General features: G+C 36.2%; 7 protein-coding genes across 9 annotated transcripts in view; 2 read left to right on the top strand and 5 right to left on the bottom strand.

Annotated features, from left to right (window-relative positions):
• Positions 1 to 10: 10 nt before the first annotated feature.
• LOC124429257 (carbonic anhydrase 7-like) lies at positions 11 to 568 on the bottom strand. Its single transcript, XM_046974298.1, has 2 exons — positions 346 to 568; positions 11 to 240 (listed from the first exon to the last, which is right to left on the bottom strand). The coding sequence occupies exons 1-2, from the start codon at positions 431 to 433 to the stop codon at positions 20 to 22; spliced, it is 309 nt and encodes a 102-aa protein (XP_046830254.1). The 5' UTR covers positions 434 to 568; the 3' UTR covers positions 11 to 19.
• A 119-nt stretch (positions 569 to 687) lies between these two features.
• LOC124428981 (MYCBP-associated protein-like) lies at positions 688 to 3,131 on the top strand. The gene has a single exon (XM_046973622.1). The coding sequence runs from the start codon at positions 839 to 841 to the stop codon at positions 2,720 to 2,722; it is 1,884 nt and encodes a 627-aa protein (XP_046829578.1). The 5' UTR covers positions 688 to 838; the 3' UTR covers positions 2,723 to 3,131.
• Positions 2,776 to 4,207, bottom strand: LOC124428982 (carbonic anhydrase 1-like). Its single transcript, XM_046973623.1, has 7 exons — positions 4,047 to 4,207; positions 3,800 to 3,934; positions 3,572 to 3,716; positions 3,388 to 3,493; positions 3,200 to 3,302; positions 2,975 to 3,126; positions 2,776 to 2,910 (listed from the first exon to the last, which is right to left on the bottom strand). The coding sequence occupies exons 1-7, from the start codon at positions 4,081 to 4,083 to the stop codon at positions 2,803 to 2,805; spliced, it is 786 nt and encodes a 261-aa protein (XP_046829579.1). The 5' UTR covers positions 4,084 to 4,207; the 3' UTR covers positions 2,776 to 2,802.
• An 11-nt stretch (positions 4,208 to 4,218) lies between these two features.
• Positions 4,219 to 5,745, bottom strand: LOC124429123 (carbonic anhydrase 3-like). The gene is made up of 7 exons (XM_046973982.1): positions 5,694 to 5,745; positions 5,462 to 5,635; positions 5,257 to 5,401; positions 4,919 to 5,024; positions 4,733 to 4,835; positions 4,517 to 4,653; positions 4,219 to 4,397 (listed from the first exon to the last, which is right to left on the bottom strand). The coding sequence occupies exons 1-7, from the start codon at positions 5,743 to 5,745 to the stop codon at positions 4,278 to 4,280; spliced, it is 837 nt and encodes a 278-aa protein (XP_046829938.1). The 3' UTR covers positions 4,219 to 4,277.
• Positions 5,746 to 6,017: 272 nt separating this feature from the next.
• The window catches only part of LOC124429053 (carbonic anhydrase 7-like), a 393,187-nt gene continuing 384,255 nt past the window's right edge, over positions 6,018 to 14,949 (bottom strand). Inside the window, exons 1-4 of one of the 2 annotated variants that reach the window (XM_046973843.1) lie at positions 7,049 to 7,866; positions 6,847 to 6,984; positions 6,405 to 6,758; positions 6,018 to 6,302 (exon numbers count right to left, since the gene is read on the bottom strand). In XM_046973843.1, the coding sequence (XP_046829799.1) occupies positions 6,061 to 6,302; positions 6,405 to 6,758; positions 6,847 to 6,984; positions 7,049 to 7,061 (747 nt within the window). In that variant the 5' untranslated portion in view covers positions 7,062 to 7,866 and the 3' untranslated portion in view covers positions 6,018 to 6,060. Of the gene's footprint in view, positions 6,303 to 6,404; positions 6,759 to 6,846; positions 6,985 to 7,048; positions 7,867 to 14,949 lie in introns of those variants that run through there. The other variant, XM_046973844.1, reaches the window with a different exon arrangement.
• LOC124429122 (carbonic anhydrase 13-like) lies at positions 7,307 to 9,415 on the top strand. Its single transcript, XM_046973981.1, has 5 exons — positions 7,307 to 7,333; positions 7,376 to 7,779; positions 7,811 to 8,078; positions 8,197 to 8,421; positions 8,487 to 9,415. Exons 1-5 carry the CDS (start codon positions 7,307 to 7,309, stop codon positions 8,586 to 8,588), a joined length of 1,026 nt encoding a protein of 341 aa, XP_046829937.1. The 3' UTR covers positions 8,589 to 9,415.
• On the bottom strand, positions 8,889 to 14,892 carry LOC124429050 (tetraspanin-11-like). Of its 2 annotated transcripts, none has more exons than XM_046973840.1 (9): positions 14,007 to 14,892; positions 13,126 to 13,218; positions 12,412 to 12,624; positions 11,952 to 12,137; positions 11,412 to 11,534; positions 10,585 to 10,638; positions 10,414 to 10,506; positions 10,242 to 10,325; positions 8,889 to 10,071 (listed from the first exon to the last, which is right to left on the bottom strand). In XM_046973840.1, the coding sequence occupies exons 2-9, from the start codon at positions 13,171 to 13,173 to the stop codon at positions 10,009 to 10,011; spliced, it is 864 nt and encodes a 287-aa protein (XP_046829796.1). In that variant the 5' UTR covers positions 13,174 to 13,218; positions 14,007 to 14,892; the 3' UTR covers positions 8,889 to 10,008. The 2 variants fall into 2 exon arrangements, with proteins under 2 accessions (XP_046829796.1, XP_046829795.1); XM_046973839.1 differs by having other exon boundaries at positions 13,126 to 13,211; positions 14,007 to 14,890.

The following is a 14,949-nucleotide window of genomic DNA, read 5'->3' as shown; positions in this document are numbered from 1 at the left end:
GCGTACTTTAAAGTTAAGATTATTTCAATGAGATCAGTAATAAAGAGAGAGAGAGAGAGAGAGAGAGAGAGAGAGAGTTACGAAGAAAATTCGCACACTTTGCACCATCGGCCCGATGCTCGCTACCATACATTTCCGTTTTGCCCCAATGAAAATGCATTTGTGAAAAAACGTAATTTCCATTAAGAGGACCACCAGTGATATATGGCTTTTCCATTAGCCACTTTGCACCGAGAACAGCTATGAAAATTGAGCTTGCGTTGCATTCGCATTACTCGGGTCGTTATTTTTCATTGCGAACATATTAATTATTAATAATGACTTGAAATACGAGGAACTTGTTACCAGTTTGTCCTGTGTTGGTGATCTTTAATTTTCGCGGTGCAACGTCATAATAAATCCATTGCAATAGCGCCAAATTAATCGGTGTCATTTTACTGATATCTAAATCGATAGGAGATGGCAGTTCTCCTTCTATAGTGCCGAGTCCTTGAATGAATTTTGCATTTTCTACGTTGACGTCGTCGATATTCTCTAAACACGCAAATCTATCAGCTTAATAATCGGAATATTTAATCGGAATTTATTCAATATTAATTAAATAAATTTGTACCTTCCATTGCTATCGCGAATAATGATTATTCATTTATTTAATTATATTACGATAGTAGTAAGTTCGATTGTGTCTAAGTATCGATCGTAGATATGCGATATATATGAACTACCATGCGAGGTTAATTTTTAATTAAATTCGTAACAATTAACCTTCCTAAAAGATTTTAATGAGAAACGCTTCGAGGGATTCGTTTGAAGATTAAGTATAATATAAAATATAAAGATGGATTATGCAAGGAAAATAGGAAAAAAGAAGGAACCTCACGTCTGGGCGAGGACCGGTATTACAATGGTAACGGCGTTTGATTATAAACTGATAAAAGACGTCCCAAAGGATATAGAAGATCGACGTTTAAAAAATTGGAAAAAATGGTTGGCCGAGAGAGAAAAGATCAGTCGTCGTATAAAATCTGTAACGGGTCGTCCGAAAATCGATCAGATTATAAACTCTTGCGAGAAAGTACGTTCCCTGATAGAATTGAAAAACTTGATGGAGTACGCCTCGATACCTGTTCCTGTAATACCTGATAAATATCGCGGTGGTCCAGAATTTTGGAAAATTCCGGAATCCTTGGGCAAACATGGCAATGACATTTGCTTGCCCGAGATAACAATGGTACCAACCAAAAGGGATTTGAACCTTCCACCGGACCTGACGTACGTCGATGTACCAGAACTGATCGAGGAAGAAAAAGGTTTACGTGGTATCTCGTTGAATGAGAGAACATGGGAACGAAATTTGTATTTTAAACGACGAGAAAAAGAACTACACGAAGAGATAAAGTTATTGATGCCTAAAAAACCAGAAACGAAGGAACTTTTAATTCGGGGTAAGACTTTTGTCGAGCCAAAGAGAGAGCCAATAATACCCGTTATAACGATCACCGCACCGGAAGAGGAAAAACCCGATGATCTGGATTTGGCGATAATTTTAAAGATTCAGGATCGAGAGATTGCTCAAAATTCGAACGACCAATGGTCCAACGAGAAACCCATAGAATGGGATTTAATATTTCGTGGAAGGATCGATGAAAGATCCGAGCAGAAGATCATTTTTGAGAACAAGGGTAACATCGTGATCCATTATCGCTGGAGAGACTCATCTTTTCAACCAAATTTTCAATTCTTTCGAAAACACGATAGCCCATTTCACTTCAACAAAAACGATGGCATAGTTTTACAAGGAACAATCGAGGAATTGAAGATCTGGTATTTGCCACGATCGTCCAATGTCTTCACCGAATCCTGGAGACTCTTTACAGACCCAAAAATATGCAATTCTCCGTTGATCTTTCGATTCTGGGGTTGTGCCGAAGAGAGAGACTATAAGAGATCAAATTGTTTTGCCATATCGAAGATCGACTTGTATTTAAATCGTTGCATCAAAGACTCGATAATTCGAGAAATCATCGAGACGATAATGGCTAATATTGATTATAGAAAACCATCCGAACCTGCTTACAGTAGCTTGTTTCTTGAAAGCGACGTCTTCAGAGCTAAAAATCCTTATCACTTTTATCACACGAATATTATATTGAAGTTACGCAAACTTTATCACGAGGTGATCGATCGACCAGCCGTACCTTGGAATTTATCTCTGAATGATCTTCGAGAGATCCTTCTACTTATAAAGAGATCAGAACGGCGACAGCAAATGCTTTTACGATTCAATAATCTCTACAAGGAATGCTTGAAGCCTCCGTTGATTTCTACTTTCGTAAATGATAAGAAATATACGGCTGTTTATAATGCGTTGTGTTCTTTTGCAAATTGTTTCGAGATCGAGAGTGAATTTACTTTGGCCAATTGTATTTTGACCAAAGAGAACAAACCATCGAATTCGAATGTCTCCTCGTTGTTACGATTACCTCTGAGTAATATTAACGAGGATCGTAAAAAGAATGAAAGCAATAAATTTATGAATGCACAGACATTTGAAAGCAATGTGAGCTTGTCTCAGAGTCATATTGGCGGTCAACTTTACAAAGAGATATTTTTCGTTCGTATTCATGATATATTAGGCGAGATAATAGATCGTATTTCGGCGATAATCAATTCTTACAATAGATTGGATGGAGTAGACAGTTCGTTCTATCTGTCGAGATAAAAAGTACATTTTATATAAATGTGATATAATTGGAAAAATTCTTTTTACAATTCGTTCGATTGAGTACCTTGCTTCAAAGATTAAGATATACCCAAGAATATTCTTCTTCCGCGCAACAATTGAATTTTCCTGCAGTTATTTTTTATAGGATCACCTTTTTCATCCTTCAGCATTCGAAAAGCATCGATCTAGGATTCATTTCAATTTGCTTAATCAAATTCTATTATCTTCCTTTAAAGAAATGATGCTTACTTGGGAAGGACTTATCGTAATCATCAATGGAAAAATAATCCAAGTAGCGCATTCGGGATACCCAAGAATACCGCATGAACCTTCGTTGTACGATCCTTGGTAACTGTAATAACGTTCGCAACGAACTGCCCATCGTATCCAGCATAAGGAATCTTAATTAAATACATTAGATGGATTTTACAACCGACGAATAGAAAATTTCTTTTATTTTGCAATAAAACATACTCGCAGGAATATTTGTCTCCGTTCCTGCGTCTACGACGTATTTCAAATTTTCAGTAATCTTATCTAATTGTGGATTAGCCTCGACGCACTCTCCCGATGGGACCTGAAACGAAATTCTTTTTATGTTAGAGATATGTTTCAAGTATGCCTTTCAAATAAATTCAAATAACATGGGATACACAACGTACTAAAAATAAAAAGGATAATATGCAAATGCCATCTTTGTGTTTTAAACAGTCATCGAGCGAAGGGTACTTTCGATTCCAATGTACCATTTGAGCTTCCATAGAAAACCTACAAGTTTGATATATGTATATGAAAAAAAAAAAGTGTTGTAAGAATTACAAACATTATTCATGAGTAAACTCTGACCAAGTGCCGTTTATAGTGTGTTCCGAGCCATTACAATTCTCCTCGCCCCAACGAAAGTTACAAATAAAATATTCATAGACGTCGTTTAATAGCGGACCGCCTGAAACTGTGGATTGTATTCTATTTCCACCAAGAATTACGGTCGCTGTAACGAACCAGAACTTTTGCCGATCGATATTTAAATAAGCATGCTTATTTTATTAATATCCATTTGCATTTTCTTCTTACCGACGTTCCCATCGTTTCCTAAAATGGCTTCTCCGTCGTTCATCCAATGACCATTTAACATAAGAGGTGGATATCGTTTCGGACGGACTATTTTGTCGTCCAAGTCGATCGGAGATTGTCCACGTTTTGCCAAACCTTTATAATACAATTTTATTCAAACAAATTAACAATCTGACATAGACGCAATATATAATATCAATGGATATAACCTTTTATTTTATAGTCCGATAATTTATTCTTTACCTACCTATCAAACCCTTGTAATATTCTGGTAAAAGTGCCATACTGTAAATTTAATAGAAATTATAACCAATCGAAAATTTTGTCTTTAATGATACACTGATATTGAAATTTTTAATGACGAATCACGTCATTTGATTAATTAACGACGTCCATGATTCGTATCGAAACAACGAAACGATCGATCTTGAAGAAATTCAGAGGCTCTGTTATCGCTTCAATTAATTTTTATTAATCGTCAAACTATGCTGCAATCAGTGGCATATAAAATTCGTCTACGACAGCATAACTGTTGCGGTCTGTAATTACTCACTATAGGATCCCACTTGTAGTCATAAATATTTCTAAATGCATTCATCTATGTAGGAGGATAAAAAAATGAAATATATATACATATATATATATATATATATATATATATATATATATATATATATATACATAAAAATTATCTGCGATCCTCATTTGAAAACGTACTTGACGAGAAGAAATTTTTATCGCGTGCGAAATTATTATCCAAATTACACATTCGTTATACGGTGGCACAGTGAGAGAGCCGTGATACGTAAAATAGCCTGGAGCCGCACACGCCTGCAGTATCCACCACAAACAGTCTGCGATAATGATCAAAAATGAAATGAGATAGTCCAAAGACATACTCGTTGATTTACAAAATTATTTGTTTTTATATACCAGGTGTAACGGTTTTACTGCTACCCGTTTTTTTAATGTTTGCTAAGTGATCGGTAACACGAGCAACTGTTGGATTATCTGGCATTCCTTTACAGCCAACGACCTTTGTTATAAAAAAAAAAAAAAGGAAAAAAAAATGTTTAATCGATTTCGTGTATGATGACAAAAGATGAGTAATTGTTTTACCTGCATCAAATAAGAAAGTATTGCAATACCGTCAGATTTGTCGTAACACTTTTCCAACGATCCATATCGAGTGTTCCAATGCAGAGCTTGTGCCTCCATAGAATACCTAAAATTATATGTTTAAATGATTATATATTATTGACAAAATATACAATCAATGGCATCAAGAATTCTATGTAATTGTACAATACATTTGTTTGTTTCTATAGTTTCGTTTTATATTAATCAAGCAAATTAAGGTTCAAGAGGGACAATCTCCTGGTTAGATTGAGGACTATTTGGGTGATTTTTGAATTATCTAATAATCAGAATATATATTGATAAATGTCAGTGCTTACCATATACCGTCTATAGAATGTTCGGCACCTCGAGAGTCACTTGGACCCCAACGAAATTGTACATTTTTCAACTTAAACTCATCTTCGTTCAGTGGACCACCTCGTAAATAAGGATTGGTTGACAAGTCCATCAGTTCGATGTTAACTATAAAATATCGTGAAGGATTTAAAGGCTTGTTATTCATTGAATAAGAATTATGGAAACCTGTTTTTCCTGTGTTCGTCATCGTCGCTTTTCCCTTTTTTAACCAATAACCGGTTAATAACAAGGGTGGAAACTTTTGAGTCCACGTATCGGTCGTCTTCAAATCAATGGGCGATTGTCGCCACTTTGGTAAACCGCTCGATGACGTTGATATTATCGTGCGTAGATCGTGATCTAAGAAGAAGCGAACGTACGCGTCAGCAAAAAAAAAAAAAAAAAAGAAAATAGTTACGATTATCTACAAAACCTCTTCGTCCGTCTTTGAATTTTCGTAGTAAACGCATTGTTTTTACGTGGTTTTTTTTTTCCTATTGCAGTGTTCGAAATTAAATCAAAAGATAATTGAATAAATTCGTGAACCAAAATAGTTATTGAATTTTGAAAACATTTTGTAATTTCGTTAGTTTATCGATTTTGTAATTGTTTTAATCATGTCGTGTGTAGTGTAGTTCCATTGTGAAGTTGTTAACGAACATATATTGACGTATATTGTCATTGATGTGTTTTATTAAATCATACTAAACAAATATACATGTGTAGTATAATGAAATATGAATAATGGACCGATATACAATCTTTATAGAAATAGAAACGTAGCTTCAACAAATGTAGTAAATTATTCGGGAATTGAGCTTTTGAACCTCACGATAATTCTCTTTAATAAATGTTCCTTGTTTGTTTTTTAACATTCTGAAACATTGCGCTTGATTTTCTGAGATTCGTACGGGTTCTGGAAAAATGATCCAAGTCACGCACTCGTGATAGGGCCAAGTGGTAATGGAACCGGTGTAGCTATAATAGCCTGGTGTTTGACAGGCTTGTCTCATCCAACTCAAGCAGTCTATAAAAATGTTTCGACTAGAGTTGTAGGAGTTGCTGAAGGAAAAAAAAAAAAAAAAAAAAAGAAAAGTATTTTATTCCAGTGAAAAAACACGATACGTACTAGATGATATTTTTGCGGTGGACTCCGGTTCTGTGATCTTATACAAATTATCGGTGATCTTCGAGAACAATGGATGCTCGTCCCAAGCGGGAAGTTGATAGACCTGAAGAAAATAGGAGCAAATCGCGAGACCGTCTCTCTTATCCCAGCACTTTTCAATTTCTTCGTATCGAAGATTAAAGTGTATAATTTGAGCTTCCATTGTAAACCACGTTCCATTGAGAGTATGTTCGGCTCCTTTACAATTCGATGAGCCCCAACGAAAGACAACTTCCGAGAATTCGTATACGTCGTCTGTCAGCGGACCACCACGTATACTAGCTGGACTTCTATTACCCTCCAGAGTTATTCCGACTGTAGAAAAGATCAATAATTATGCAGGTAGATAATTTTGCACGTAGATAATTTCGATAAGATCGTCCCTCGTTTTTATATAATTTACCGGTAGATCCAGTGTTCCTTATATTCGCATAACCATCCTGACTCCAATGGCCACTCATAGTAAGCGGAGGATATTCTACTCTAAGAACATGATTGTCGTCTATATCCACGGGAGATTGACCCCACTTAGGGCTGTCACCTTTGAAGGATCACACCAGATTAGGATATACTTTTTATTCCATAGGATCGAATTTGAATCTTACCAGCGCACTGCATCCTTCCCACTTTTCTAAAATCTATTTCACTTTTTTATCGAGTGGACATCCTTCGCAGAATTTTAATTCATCGTACTTAAGGATTTTGAATTCTTTTCTCAACGTCGACCGTTTAACGGGAGAACAATGGAAGAGATCGATATCTACTTATCGATTTGCCGAGTGTTCCAACTTGAAACAACGTTCACGTATCGTTTAAAAATGGAATCGATGTCACGTATCATGAGTTACGAGTAAAATCGTCAGATGATTAATTTTCTGATAAAAAAATATGTTGGGCTTTTCGTGGCCCGAATTGATGATCGTATCTGGTAGCTTTTTATTCCTAGGTATGTGAGCGCGATCAATATTCAATTACCAAACGATTATAAATTTCATCTACACTTTGTCAACGACAAAGCGTTGCTGTCCAGCGAATTGTTGAAGTGGTCCCACATCTTTTCACGAAACTCTATCATCGAAGAAGAATGTCAATCGCCGATCTTTTCGTTTGGATATGCAGCTCACAATGGACCTCATACCTGGAAGATGTTTTATCCAGAGAGTACTGGTTACAATCAATCACCAATCAATATCACCACGACCATTGCGATCGGGGAATACGATAATATCGAATGGATCGGTCACAATACAGTACCCTGCTCAATGATCATGGCAAACGATGGAAATTCTGGTACAATAGATATTCGATTTTATATTCTAACGAATCGCGAAACAAGGTAATATACCTTAAGGTAAAACTTAACGCGTTTATAATATAGTTATAGTCTGTGGTACTTGGTGTGGCCGTGCACATCCCTTCATCAAAGGAGGTCCTTTAACCGATACATACAATTTTCATTCGATGATGTTTCATTGGGGTCCATCGGATAACGAAGGAAGCGAGCATACAATCAATCACGTCCGATATGCCATGGAATTGCAATTCATTCACGTTAAACGTGGCTTATTTTCACCTCTCCAGGCAGTTTTATTAGGCGCAAAGGACGGAGTAGTGATCGTGTCCTCATTCTTTAACGTACGACTATTCTCTCCCTCTCCCTCATTATTTTTATCCATATATTTACCATTATTTTATCCATTACCAAGGAAGATAATAAACGAAGCAGCCAACGAATTAAAGCGGACGTTTTCAGATAATGCCTGTTGACAATCCTTATTTGGATTGCATAGTAACAAATTTGAGATACATTACGCAACCCGGTAGCAAAGTGTATATACCACCTTTTCCTCTCTCATGGCTACATTATACGGAAGGAAGGAATTACTACGCCTATCACGGTTCCTTGACTCAACCACCCTGCAGCGAAATTGTCACTTGGCTTATCGATCCTCTTCCAGTAGCAATTTCCTCGAATCAGGTAGATGAGAGACTTTCTTCGTAATTAAAAAATGAGAAAGAGAAAATAACGAGTTAGTCCCGTAGGTCGCACAATTTAGAGAAATCTGTTCGAGCGATGGATTGCTTCTAACGAATTGCAGACCGGTTCAATACTTGAATGAACGTGACGTTTATCATTACGCGTAGCCTTCAGAGATTTTTTTTTAGTAAGATATTACTTTTAATTATACGTACCAATCTAGATGACCTTTTACGTTTTAATTCCTTTCAGACTGTCTTCCTCGATTAATGCGAGCAATTTTGCTCGAAATGCAAATTCCTATGAGAGTTAATAAGGGATAAAGTATTATGGTTTACATTTATAATGTCATATATACTATATACATAAATATTTTTTACTAAATATACAATGTAGAAAATAAAAACGAAATGAAATATACAAGAGTACTTTGCGCGCTACGTTCTCGAAAGATAAATGGGCTCTTGTATTGTCATGCCTAATAAAACATTTTATTACTCTCTTACGACGTACAATAACATTTCTACGAATGTGACATACGTTCAGAGAAACATACAGCTTATACTTTCGAACGGGAAATACATACATACGAAAAGATTCTTTGATTTGACACGAAAACTGAAATAAACGATGCGACGAGCTACCAAAGATATTTTTCTAGTATATGTATATACGGATATTGTTAATGTATACTCACTTATCGCTGCAAAGTCGAGTTTTAAATAAAAGTGTGTATATATATATATATATATATATATATATATATACATATATATATATGTATATATATGAGCGATGGGTCAGCTAATCTTGTATCTCCAATTTTGTTCTTACTTTCAAAGGAAAAAAATTATTTTTGGATAATAGTATAGTGAAAAATATGAAATGTATCTGAAAGTTACAGGGAAAAAGAAAAGTATTAGCTAACTCACCCTTATTATAAACGATTCCATTGGAATTTGTAGAAAATAGTATAAAAGAGAGTATAATGAAAGAAAAATAACGATAAATTTGACGCACGCTGTATTAGTCGCTATGGATTCTCGTGGCATATCGCATATTTACAAATTATTATGCGAGTAAGAATTCACGCTTTTTTGGCAAAGTTCGTGGCGTTCACTTGTGACATTTCTTCCCGAAAAATTAATCTCGATATTCTCTCAACCTCTTCCCCTTGAGTTCTTTAAGATGGACACATTTAGGAGTTACACGTGTTTATATATATTTACAACGGGTTTAACACACTGTACTTTTTCTCAATTGGTTCCAGAGAAATTGGTTCATCTTGTACGATAAATATACGATAAGGGACGGGAATGACTCGGAGCAACGTCGATCGAATAAATTTTCTTTTCGCGTCATTACTCTTCGTGCTTCACAATCTCGAATTTCATAAAGGCAGATCGCTACAAAAGTTGTCCCACCGGAGAGTCCGGTTCCTCTTCTTCCTTTCTATTGCGTTTGAATAGCAAAGAAATAAGTTGAGAAACGCTTCGTTCTTCCTTTTTCTCCTCTTTTCTTCCATTCAAAATATCTTCGATATCTCTAAGGGCTAAAGAAACTCTTGTCTCCTTTCGAGGACGTGAATTAATCCGTTTGCATATCTCGGATAGTTCGACAAAGGAACGCAGACGTGATTATGCCGAAGGTCTAAAAGTTAGATGTTTTAGAAATTGATTATTTTTCCTTCGAACCTCCGATAAATAAAATTATTATTATTATTGTCATCATCGTTATTATTCTTGTTGTTGTCGTCGTTGTTCTGACAATAAATCCAATTAAATTTTCATAGAGTAAAAAAGTTATCATAAATTAATTACCTGAATGCCAGCCATTGCCATGCCCAGGAAAACTAACGTGAAGCTCTCGCTCTGAAGCCAATTGCTAACTTTTCCGAGACAACCCTAATGGAAGTTCGTCGATTAGATACTTCAAGTACCAATACTTTTAGAGCTTTCATTAGATAGAAGGCAAGAGAACAAGAACACCCACCTCCTTGTGTCGATAACCCTCGTGACCCTCTTGGTCTTCCACTTGACACGCGGCTTCGTCCTTCGGCTGTGGATGAAGCCATGGTTTCTCGTTCTACCGTCATAATCAATGATGATCAATGAAACCGTGCTTCTCGTGTCTCTATAACGCACTCCTAATTAAACTACTCACGTTTTTGTGAAATACTCTCGAGACAACGCTCATTGGACTACCTGTATTCTTTACCTATAATTAACGTTATTTAAATGTCGATAATTATGAATAGAATTTTACGTGTACATCGGTAACCATTAATAGCACATAGGAGGATTCACCTATCCTAGTAAGAAAAGATTCTTTCTCTAAGGAAAGAAAAAAAAGAAAAATTGGGAACTATCGTATATCGAGATAGATTCTATTAATATTTATTTATAACAAATTTTTCACAACGAAAAATCCCTAACGACCTAAATGATGTAACGAGCTGATAGAAAAATATCTATTCGTTAAGATACTTTTTATTCCAAGTCTCTGCGAGTTCATAATTTCGAAGATATTCGTATTGATTCATTGACACCATTTTTTTTCACCACGTACGTTCTACATCTGTATATATAAATTTTGTACGAATTTACTATGCGATCGGTCGATCAACGTAAACACATTTTTCTTCTCTCTACTATCGCACCTGTTTCGGCTTCTTTTTATGAATCGCGAACTTTAATGGCAACATATCTTCAGTAGCAAGAAAAAGTCGTAAGAACTTGAGAAAAAGTTCTTTTGTTTTTTGTTTTTTTTCTTTTTCTTTTAACGGAAAACAAAAAACATTCTCGTTTTATAGCTACGTGCTAAGATATCGAGCACCGTAGGATACCGAGCTAGATCTTCCTATGAGACTTTTAATGTCACCGCAATAACGATATAATTTCCACTATAGAAAAAAAAGTTTCATTAGCGTGATCCTACGTTTTAATATTTTATCAATCGTTTATTTAGACATTAATTAAAGATAAAAATACCTCGGTATTTTTGAGAACGCAGCACGTGATCGGAACCTGTCGCCTGCTTCCTGAAATTTGACCATCCCTCCACCATGCTGTACCATTGTAATCCGCGTCGCTGTGCACTCCGCAGCAATTAAACTACAATAGATTAATTTGTGATTATGCATGTACACGTACGTGAGCACGAGCTCTTCAAAATATCGCGACATGTCTTGTGGAACAATGCTTTAAAAGCTTGTTCGTACGTGAAATCGAAATTTAACATTTTCTACGAAACATGTTTCCAACGAAATTTTAACAATGACAATAATATCGCACAATATCGTTACGCATTACTATTTTCAGAAAATGAATAAATTTTTAATCCGTACGACTTTAAATCGTAGAAGAGAATTGATATCGTGTTACATTGAGTCTAACGGTAGGTGTATCGATTTATCCCATCACATTTAGCCACATGTTACGTGACTAGCACTTCTCTCTTGTGTTTCTTACTGCTATTTGATTCATGAAGAAAATTAATTCGATTTCCGAGAAATTCAATTATTGACGTACCTTGTACTGAGCGAAATCAAGACTATGGCTAAATGATATATCGCTGGTAGTGTCGTGGCCGTAATCCGTGGTCAATTTGTCGGACAATCTTCCTTCCAAATCGGAAAGAATCCGAAAAGTCATGAGCCCACCAATTGCTGCTGTGACAAGTTCTGTTACGATCAGGGCGACCAGCATGCTCATGTACTAAATAAAAATGAGAAGGAAAAAAAAAAGTCGTCAAAACAATCACGACGAGAATAGAATATTGACCTTGACACCTTCGCGGTATCTCTGTAATATGTATTATAACCATAAGAATAGCTCTCTGCAGCAGCATTATACACAAGGTAAACTAATTATGAACACCTGAACCTTTATCGTTGGATAGAAATGACCTCGAGAAACTATTTTTTCTTATTAAAGATATTTAAATGTTTTCGATGTAAATGTAGGACATTATACGTGTAAGCGTCCTTACCGTTGCGAGAATGCACTGATTTCCACGCAGAGCAGCACGACAACCAAAGAAACCCACCATAAAGACGGTGAAGCCGAGGCCAACCAAGCTGTACGCTATCAAATCAATCGTCTCGTGGGGTTTGACGTCGGGTAGAAAAAGATTCAGAAGGTGTCCTTTGCTTGGCTCCAATAGTAACCATGCTCCTATAACTAGCACCGTGCAACCGGCCAACTGTCGGAAATATATTTTTTTTTATCCGACTTCAAAATGGAATGAGAGGCACGAACAATAATAATTTTTCAACGGAGAAGCAGGGGGAGGGACGATTTTTCCATTTTTTTTCTCTCTCCTTTTTTTCTCGTTCTTGCGCTTGATCGATGTATGGCATGCACTTACACTCCGACTACTATATATCGAACGTATTCGTGCTCTCTTGTTCGTTGATTCAAATTAAGTGCTAGAAGAGAGGAGAATCGATACGATTCGTTTGGCCGCTTGCGAGATGTCTTTTTTTTCTCTTTTTTTTTTTTCTTTTTTTCTTTAATGGAGTATAGACACGACTGAACTAATACTTGCACGGACTATCGTGAACACAATAATGATTTATTTTCTATCGTTTAATCACGAACCGATGGTACAATGAAAAGCTAGCTACGTTGACTTTCCAACGTGCTAATAAGTTCTAGGATTTTTAATAAACATACGAGAAAGGAAATAATTGACTATTTTTACCCATATTAACAGGTTGAACGTGAACACTGCCACTTTTAAGTATTTCATTCCGAAGTCTTTGCAAAAACGTCCAAGCAGTCATCAATCTGCGAACATATAAATAAATAAAAAAAAGTACAAATTCCTTTTCACGTAAACGAAACTAAACACGATCGATCGAGCATACGTTTTACGTTTCATTTGACAGATGCAATTACACCGAGGGATGTACAAAACGAGTTCTTTGAAAGTTACTTTTAAAGTGCGTTTGTTCCTCCTAAAAACGCCGTTAACTCGTCCGCACGTAATTTCTTCGAACGTATAAGAAATATTTTAACATGAAAAAGTAATTGTTATATTCACATACATATATAAATTTATGTATGTATATATATATATATGTGTGTGTGTGTGTGTGTGTATATATGTATATGTATATTGGAAGTCGCATTGGTTGAGATCAAAGGACAGCGCGAAATTCATTAGTCGCCAACCAACAGGGGTTTACGAGTATGCAAGAGACCGTCACGTGGCTCTTTGAAGTTGCACGACCGAAGCAAGAGTATTATGTCAACACATTGCCATTACGTATTTTCCTACGTATCCTAGACGATTACTAAGCAGCTAGCGAGATAACTTTAAAATTGCTTAAATAATCTAAATACTGAAAGAATTTAAAAATAAAATAATGATTATTTAAGAAGTAATGATATTCGAAAATTAACAATCTGCTAAGCATTTTATCCGCGAATTATTACTTGTGTTTTTACAAACTTGTATAAAACAATTGAGCAACAAATTAAATAAAAATTTTCTTCTTATCATAATGATTTAATGCTAGGTCAAAATTTATCGATCTTATCGCACTAGCAATCGTTTATTTGTAATTGAGCTAGATTTACCTTTGGTCAACAAGTTTTATCTTCCTTGAAGTGCCAATTATTCTTTCAGCAATTTTCCCCTTAGGAGAACAGCAAAGTTGAGTTGAAAAGTCACTTTCACGAAAATAAAGAAAAAAAAAATAAATGGCAAACTATAAAGAATATTAAAGCAGGTAACCATCATTTATCATAAATATTCGTTACATATTCCAACTAGCTAATTCCAAAGTGAGAGGAGTTCACAGGTGGTTCGTAGACCGCGCTAGATCACGTACGTCACAGAGGGTTGTTTTTAGATATATCTGCGGGCTCTTTAGAAATGAAGCTCGAGTAGGGAATGAAGGAGAGAAAGGAATAAAGCGAGAAAGCGGGAGACAGAGAGAGAGAGAGAGAGAGAGAGAGAGAGAGAGAGAGAGAGCGAATGAGGTAGCCGCCTTTCTCCGGAGGCTTCCAGGATCGATCAGGGAACACCGTTCTATCCATCCATCTTCTCTTTTTCTTGATACACTTGAAATTGAGAGGAAAGAATCGAGAGAGAATAGCGAGGATCTTTCGACGCGATCCGAGATCCTACCACGAAGAAGATCCTTGCCCGGTGGAGGATCCAAACTAAACGGGCGACCTCTGCCGTCGAGAAGGTTTCCACGACTCGCTCATAATTCGTATTTCTCGAAAGAGCTGTCGCGGATCACTCCAGCATTCTACGGGTCCCGTTTTACGTTCGGCCTCTCCTTTCCCTCTCTTACTACGTCTCTCTTTCATGTTCGAGTTTGCGTCGGCCGATGGTCCAGATATGCGGCTGCGTCCGCGCCGACGCTCTATCTCATCCCATAGTCGATCCCCGCCCGTAACCATTCTCTCTTAATTTCTTTTTCCCTCTATACCAATATTACTCTTCGTCCTTCGTCAGTCTCTTATGTATTATTACGGTCTAATCTAGGTATTCTTATTGTAAGTTTTACAT

The sequence above is a fragment of the Vespa crabro genome, chromosome 14 (assembly GCF_910589235.1).
Source record: "Vespa crabro chromosome 14, iyVesCrab1.2, whole genome shotgun sequence".
Classification (NCBI taxonomy): Eukaryota; Metazoa; Arthropoda; class Insecta; order Hymenoptera; family Vespidae; genus Vespa; species Vespa crabro.
The sequence above is the reverse complement of the archived record's forward strand: the minus strand, read 5'-3'. Positions and strand labels throughout refer to the sequence as shown.

Bases quoted from the DNA above. Each gene is read 5' to 3' on its own strand.
- LOC124428982 (XM_046973623.1), bottom strand. From the start codon at position 4,083: ATGGCACTTTTACCAGAATATTACAAGGGTTTGATAG. The intron at 3,717-3,799 runs GTAAGAAGAAAA...GGTTCGTTACAG, and splicing joins AGGAAACGATGGGAACGTCG to CGACCGTAATTCTTGGTGGA. The intron at 3,127-3,199 runs GTATGTTTTATT...TATTTAATTAAG, and splicing joins GGAGACAAATATTCCTGCGA to ATTCCTTATGCTGGATACGA.
- LOC124428981 (XM_046973622.1), top strand. From the start codon at position 839: ATGGATTATGCAAGGAAAATAGGAAAAAAGAAGGAACCTCACGTCTGG.
- LOC124429123 (XM_046973982.1), bottom strand. From the start codon at position 5,745: ATGCGTTTACTACGAAAATTCAAAGACGGACGAAGAGGTTTTGTAGAT. The intron at 5,402-5,461 runs GTTTCCATAATT...GATATTTTATAG, and splicing joins GACGAACACAGGAAAAACAG to TTAACATCGAACTGATGGAC. The intron at 4,836-4,918 runs GTAAAACAATTA...TTTATAACAAAG, and splicing joins TACTTTCTTATTTGATGCAG to GTCGTTGGCTGTAAAGGAAT.
- LOC124429050 (XM_046973840.1), bottom strand. From the start codon at position 13,173: ATGAAATACTTAAAAGTGGCAGTGTTCACGTTCAACCTGTTAATATGG. The intron at 10,639-11,411 runs GTATTTTTATCT...CGTTAATTATAG, and splicing joins GCGTTCTCAAAAATACCGAG to GTAAAGAATACAGGTAGTCC. The intron at 10,507-10,584 runs GTGAGTAGTTTA...TTATGACGGTAG, and splicing joins CGAGAGTATTTCACAAAAAC to AACGAGAAACCATGGCTTCA.
- LOC124429257 (XM_046974298.1), bottom strand. From the start codon at position 433: ATGACACCGATTAATTTGGCGCTATTGCAATGGATTTATTATGACGTT. The intron at 241-345 runs GTAACAAGTTCC...CAATTTTCATAG, and splicing joins CACCAACACAGGACAAACTG to CTGTTCTCGGTGCAAAGTGG.
- LOC124429122 (XM_046973981.1), top strand. From the start codon at position 7,307: ATGATTAATTTTCTGATAAAAAAATAT. The intron at 8,079-8,196 runs GTACGACTATTC...GGACGTTTTCAG, and splicing joins TCGTGTCCTCATTCTTTAAC to ATAATGCCTGTTGACAATCC. The intron at 8,422-8,486 runs GTAGATGAGAGA...TTAGTCCCGTAG, and splicing joins TAGCAATTTCCTCGAATCAG to GTCGCACAATTTAGAGAAAT.